The 7,235-nt window shown below is 57.2% G+C and overlaps 1 protein-coding gene across 1 annotated transcript in view; it reads left to right on the top strand.

The window, feature by feature from the left end:
- Positions 1-539: 539 nt before the first annotated feature.
- The window catches only part of PGD (phosphogluconate dehydrogenase), a gene marked incomplete in the record, with an annotated part of 178,520 nt that continues 171,824 nt past the window's right edge, over positions 540-7,235 (top strand). The window contains 1 exon segment of the mRNA XM_078774995.1: positions 540-674. Coding sequence (XP_078631121.1) covers positions 667-674 — 8 coding nt within the window.

Here is a 7,235-nt window from a genome sequence, read left to right as displayed (position 1 = left end):
AACCCCCTATCCCTTTCTTCTTTGTCTTTGAATTGTCAGTGGAAGGAAAATCTCCATGTTTTTACGTGGACCACAAAAAAAAAGATGAATGTGAATGGATTTATACGAGTTTGTTTCCTATAAACGAGTATTTTCTTATACTATTGCTCCCGAGACAATGGCCAACGTATTGACATACCCACGCTTCGGGATAACCTTTGACCCCGATTGTTTGTCCAAGAAAGCACACAAAGCACGAGAACCCAAACCATCGGGAATGCCCGTTCCTTTTTCTTTTTCTTACTCCACCATGGCGGCGGCATTAAAATTGCTGACGTGCCTAAAGATATTCCCTTCGGTTACGTCCTCAAGCGGTGTAAACGGCGGTAATATTTTCATGTTATTTCAGCATTTCTAGTTTTTTATTTATTTATAATTCCTGAACTTGTCAATATAAAGCGTCAATCCCAGTGATGCGAATCGTGTTTTAACCTCATTTAAAGTTTGAAGTGCCAAATGTTTGGTGTTCGTTGTCACTGGGAAAATTCGAGTTTTTCAGAGCCGACCAATGGGGTTTCACGGGTTCACTGGTGCGGTGGTGTATAAGTATCGTGATCTCTTGCGTTTCACAACATCAGTTTGTGGTTCCTGGTTGTTCAGAACGGGAAAGACAATTCAACAACAGTCATGGCTGAGTAAGTGAGCTGCTTGGTCCATGTGCGACATTCTTTTGTTGTTCTTTTGAACAAATGACATTTAATGTCGTAGTTCGATTGGACAATGATACTTGTGTTTACAATTTTAATGGAAAATTTTTTGTTTTAATTTTTAACAGGCGATTTTTATCATTATCGATTATTGTGAACTTTTGTTTAATCCATACATCGTCATTATAAAACTTCTGTGGGAGTTATTTCATTTATTGAGTTACCATTGGGGTGTGTGTGTGTGTGTGTGTGTGTGTGTGTGTGTGTGTGTGTGTGTGTGTGTGTGTGTGTGTGTGTGTGTGTGTGTGTGTGTGTGTGTGTGTGTGTGTGTGTGTGTGTGTGTGTGTGTGTGTGTGTGTGTGTGTGTGTGTGTGTGTGTGTGTGTGTGTGTATATATATATATATGTGATGTTGTAGCGGCTGCCGCTGGGGTTACACAATCGCCTTGCACCTATCAAGGACGCGGAGCGATCACCAGGCCGGGCTCGTCCAGGACGCCCGGGCAGGCCCGCGCTCGACTTGCCAGGCCTCGGTCGGGACGCCCGGGCAGGCTCGCCCTCGGCTTGCCAGGCCGCAGCCGGCCCGCGGGGCCACGCCCCCTGGCGCCAGGCCTGGGCAAACCCCCTGGCGGAATAGATATATATTGCCGACCGTAAAACGTTTTTCCCAGAGTGCCTGAGTGTTTGATTCTAATAAAGCAGCTCAGATGAATTCAAGCTTTTTGTCGCGTCCATTCTTTCGATCGACGTGGGAGCCACAGCTCCTTCATTGGTGACCTATCGACATGGACATGGCAGTCGCCCTTAAACTGCCTACCTTCTGGGAGGCTCACGCGGCGGTTTGGTTCGCACAAGCGGAGTCCCTGTTCGCCCTGCGAGGCATCACGGCGGACGACACCCGCTTCCACCACGTGGTCGCTGCGCTCGGTTCAGCCACCGCAGCCCGCGCCCTGAGCCTCCTCGAGAGACCGCCAGCCGCGGACAAATACGGCGCGATTAAGAAGCTTCTCCTCGATGCTTTCGCCCTCCCAGCGGCGGAACGCGCACGGCGCCTGCTCGATTTGCCGGAGCTCGGCGACACGCGCCCTTCCGAGCGAATGGACTACATGCTTTCGCTGCTCGGCGAGCACTCTCCGGCATTCCTGTTCCGGGAGCTGTTCCTCCGTCAGCTGCCTAACCCGGTACGCCTCGCCCTGGCAAGCACGACGATCACAGATCCCCGGGCCCTTGCCAGAGAAGCCGACAAAATCTCCGCCGCGGGACAGCGCATCGCAGCGGCGACATGGGACCCGCCGCCGCCTGATGCACCATCCACGGCGCCCGAGCACCCGGCGCGTTCGACGGCCGAACTGCCGACGCAATTGGCGGCCGCTATACCGAGCCGACCACGTTCAGCACGACGTCCGAAGCCTCCACCCGACCAAGCGTGGTGTTCCTATCATGCCAGGTTCGGACAGAAGGCCCGGACATGCCGACCCCCGTGCACCTTCGGCGGGTCGGGAAACGGCCAGGCCGGCGTTCATTACCTGCCATGAACGCCGGCCACAGTCACACGGGCAACTTACTGTTCATCACGGATAAAGCGTCCGGACGGCGCTTCCTGTGCGACACCGGCGCCCAAGTGAGCGTCATGCCCGCCTCTGACCAGGACAGGCAATCCGCGGTTTGCGGCCCCTCCTTGGTTGCGGCCAACGGATCGACTATCCGCACCTTCGGCCCGCGCAACGTCACCCTCTGCTTCGGCGGCCAACGCTTCGCTTGGACGTTTGTAACCGCCAACGTGCCCATGGCTCTGCTCGGCGCCGACTTCCTCTGCGCACACGGACTGCTGGTGGACGTCCAACGGCGTCGTTTAATCAACGCTGAAACCTTCAGCTCCCTGGTATGCACATTGAGCAGCTCCGCGCCGACCGAGCTGGCATGCACCGTCCCGGCGGCGAACGAGTTTGCTCGCCTGCTCGCGGAGTTCCCGGCCCTCACGCGGCCGACGTTTTCGGCCGTCGCAGTACGGCATGGGATCGAGCACCACATACCAACCACGGGCCCGCCGGTCTACGCCAGGGCCCGCCGCCTCGACCCAGCCAAGCTTGCCGTTGCGAAGGCCGAATTCGACGCGTTGGAGCACCTCGGCATCGTGCGGCGCTCCGATAGCGCGTGGGCCTCGCCACTGCACATCGTGCCAAAGCCGGGGGGTGGATGGCGCCCGTGTGGCGACTACCGCCGTCTTAATGACGCTACAACACCCGACAGGTACCCGATCCCGCATATCCAAGACTTCTCCGCCCGTCTGGCGGGACGGGTCATTTTTTCAAAAATTGATCTCATACGGGGATATCACCAGGTACCTGTCAGGGCGGCCGACGTCCCTAAAACGGCAGTCATCACGCCGTTCGGCTTATTCGAGTTCTTGCGGATGCCGTTTGGTCTCAAGAACGCGGCTCAGGCGTTCCAGCGCTTGATGGACGGCGTGCTGCGTGACCTGCCGTTCCTTTTCGTTTACCTGGACGACATCCTCGTCGCCAGCACGTCCCGGGCCGAGCACCTCCTCCACCTCCGAACACTGTTCGGGCGCCTCAGCGAGCACGGCCTCATCGTCAACCCGGCCAAATGCCACTTCGGCACGACGGCCGTTGATTTTTTGGGCCACCACATCACCAAGAACGGGGCTGTGCCGCTGCCAACCAAGGTCGAGGCCATCACCACTTTCCCGCGTCCCCGCACCATAAAGGCCCTGCAGGAATTCCTGGGAATGGTGAATTTTTATCACCGCTTCGTGCCCCGCGCTGCTCAACTCATGCGGCCCCTCTACGAAGCCCTCCGGGGCAAGCCGGCCAAGCACGACATCGCCTGGTCCGCAGCAATGGATGCGGCCTTCCAAAGCTCAAAGCGGGCCCTCGCCGACGCAACACTGCTCGCTCACCCGGTGCTCAACGCTCCCATCGCCCTCACCACGGATGCCTCCGACTACGCGGTGGGCGCCGTACATGAGCAATGGGTGAACGGGGTTTGGCAGCCACTCGCTTTTTTCAGCCGGCAGCTCCGGCCGAACGAGCTCAAATACAGCACGTTTGACCGGGAGCTCCTCGGTCTACACCTGGCCGTCCGCCATTTCCGCCACCTCCTGGAGGGCCGACCTTTCACGGCGTTCGTCGACCACAAGCCGTTGGTTTACGCCATGGCCAAGGTCACGGAGCCATGGTCGGCCCGCCAACAGCGCCACCTCTCCGCCGTGTCGGAGTTTACCACGGACATCCGGCACGTCGCCGGCAAAAACAACGCCGTGGCCGACTGTCTTTCCCGGGCCAGCGCGAACGCGGTCCACCTGGGCGTGGATTTTGCGCTCATGGCGGCGGACCAAACCACCGACACCACGGTGCAAGCCCTCCGGGCGGCGGACACGGGCCTCCGCCTGGCCGACATCCCCTGCGCGGACACTGTCCTGCTCTGCGACGTCTCCCAAGGCCGGCCTCGCCCCATCGTGCCCGTCACCTGGCAACGCCGCATCTTCGCCTCCCTCCACGGCCTTTCCCACCCGGGCCGGAAAGCTTCCCAGAAGCTGGTGTCGGCGCGTTTCGTCTGGCACGGCCTTCGTCGGGACGTCCGCGATTGGACCAGCGCCTGCACCGCCTGCCAACGGGCCAAGGTCCACCGACACACCCAGGCCCCGCTGGCACCTTTCACCGTGCCCGAACGACGTTTCGACCACGTCAACGTGGATCTGGTGGGCCCCCTTCCCCCATCACGAGGGTTCACACACCTGCTCACCATGGTGGACAGGACCACCAGGTGGCCGGAGGCCGTTCCCCTCGTCTCCACCACCACCGCCGACGTGGCGCAGGCCTTCATCGCCACCTGGGTCGCCCGCTTCGGCGCACCGGCGGACATCTCGTCAGACCGCGGACCACAGTTCACCTCCGAGCTGTGGGGCGCGGTCGCCCGCAACCTGGGGGTCAAGCTCCACCGTACTACGGCCTACCACCCCCAAGCAAACGGGTTGTGCGAGCGATTCCACCGCTCCATGAAGGCCGCGCTCATGGCCGGCCTTCAAGACGGCGGTTGGGCCGACCGGCTGCCGTGGGTCCTTTTGGGCCTTCGCACGGCCCCCAAGGAGGACCTCCAGGCATCCACCGCCGAGCTGGTCTATGGCCAGGTGCTACGCGTCCCGGGCGAATTCGTGCCCGACGCTACCAGCCCCTGGTCCGCAGCTCGCCAGCGCTCGGACCTCCAGGAGGCCGCCCGACGGTTTGCCCCCGTGCCGACATCCCACCACGGTGACCCCCAGTCCTACGTCCCCCCAGCACTCCGCACCGCGGAGTATGTTTTTGTGCGTCACGACGCACATCGGCGGCCACTCCAGCCGCCGTACGACGGGCCCTTCCGGGTGCTGCGACGGGACGACAAGTCGTTCGTCATCGACATCGGCGGCAGGTCGGACCGGATTGCAGTGGACCGCCTCAAGCCGGCGCACGTGGACGTCGACCACCCACCACGGTTGGCCCTCCCGCCGCGGCGAGGCCGCCCCCCGTCCACGGTGCCCCCCACTCGACCGCCCACCACCTCACCGGACCCCCTCCCACGACCCACCAGGGGTCGCTTCGGCCGGGTCATCAGGACCCCCCTCAAGTTGACCCTGTCGGTGCAAGTCGATTCTGGGGGGACGTGTGTAGCGGCTGCCGCTGGGGTTACACAATCGCCTTGCACCTATCAAGGACGCGGAGCGATCACCAGGCCGGGCTCGTCCAGGACGCCCGGGCAGGCCCGCGCTCGACTTGCCAGGCCTCGGTCGGGACGCCCGGGCAGGCTCGCCCTCGGCTTGCCAGGCCGCAGCCGGCCCGCGGGGCCACGCCCCCTGGCGCCAGGCCTGGGCAAACCCCCTGGCGGAATAGATATATATTGCCGACCGTAAAACGTTTTTCCCAGAGTGCCTGAGTGTTTGATTCTAATAAAGCAGCTCAGATGAATTCAAGCTTTTTGTCGCGTCCATTCTTTCGATCGACGTGGGAGCCACAGCTCCTTCAATGTATATATATGTGTGATGTATATATGTGTGATGTATATATGTGTGTGTGATGTGTGATGTATATATATGTGTGTGTGATGTATATATGTGTGTGTGTCTGTCTGATGAGGAACAGGTTGAGATGGTTTGGTCATGTGTTGAGGAAGGATGTAAGTGACTGGTTGAGAAGAGTGATGGAAATGAATGTCGAAGGAAGTAGAGGACGGGGAAGACCGAGAAAGACTTGGCTAAAGATTTTGGAAGAAGAAATGTGGGCAAAGGGGTTAACGAGGAGAGATGCAGAGAATAGGGCAAAATGGAGAAGATTGTCATGGGGACTGCAAGGCTAACCCCCGCTCCAGCAGGGAAAATGGCCTTAAAATGCCGTGTGTGTGTGTGTGTGTGTGTGTGTGTGTGTGTGTGTGTGTGTGTGTGTGTGTGTGTGTGTGTGTGTGTGTGTGTGTGTGTGTGTGTGTGTGTGTGTGTGTGTGTGTGTGTGTGTGTGTGTGTGTGTGTGTGTGTGTGTGTGTGTGTGTGTGTGTGTGTGTGTGTGTGTGTGTGTGTGTGTGTGTGTGTGTGTGTGTGATTGTGATTTGCGTGATGCGTGCACCCCTCCCCCCTCCCGTCCGTCCGTCCATTTGCCCATAATTTTGGTTTCAGCAGGTGGAATGGAGTCCTCCCGTGACTCAAGTATCCATCCCCGCGTCATTGAAGGATTGCGATTCATGGGCTAAGTTGTGAAATTGTGTTGTTCTCAGAGTTTTGTTCCAAGGGATCTTTTCAGGATCGTCACTGAGGCCCACACAACCTCCAACTGTAGTTCGTTTGTGGTAATGTTCCCAGGGATGGTTTTTAAGATCTCTGTGGTTCTTCTTCATCATTCCTGTTGCCCCAATTATCACTGGTACAATTTTGTTGCTCTTCAGTTTCCAGGATCTTTCCACTTCATTCTTGAGGTCTTGGTATGTAGTAATTTTCTTGATTTCTGCATTATTTAAGGCATAATCGCCTGATATCCCACTCAGCAATGCTGGCTTTTCCTTTTTGCTGAGTACAATATCCAGTCGCAATGCTTTGTTTTCTACGTTCACACTGGATGGGATCATCAGGTCATATGTGACCATTATGTCCTTGTTTCCAATGTTTGCTTTTGTTTCATGTTTCCATGAGTTTTGTGTAACTGGGATATTGAAATTTCTTCAGATGTGCCAATGGATTACTCTACATACCTCGTTGTGCCTTTGGGTGTGCAGCTGCTCTGACACGAGTTTTTTTTTTTTTTTTTTTTTTTTTTTTTTTTTAAATAACATCCTGATAGGACAGGGGTTCCCAACCTTTTTTGTGTTATGGCCCCCTTGGCCCCCAGAGCACATCCCCAGCACCCCCTTCCCTTTTGCGAGGGTTGAGTGGCGGAGCGCGTGCAAGCAGGCTCTGGGGGCATGCCCCCCAGAAAAATTTTGATTTCAAGATGCTCTGTGGTACATTCTGAGAGGTGTTTTTTTCCTTTAATTGGCTATTTTGTTTGAGAATTGGTAAATTATTACACAGAAA

The sequence above is a fragment of the Myxine glutinosa genome, chromosome 3, assembly GCF_964187855.1.
Source record: "Myxine glutinosa chromosome 3, kmMyxGlut1.1, whole genome shotgun sequence".
In the NCBI taxonomy this organism is placed as follows: Eukaryota; Metazoa; Chordata; class Myxini; order Myxiniformes; family Myxinidae; genus Myxine; species Myxine glutinosa.
This window is presented reverse-complemented; position numbering and strand designations above follow the sequence as displayed.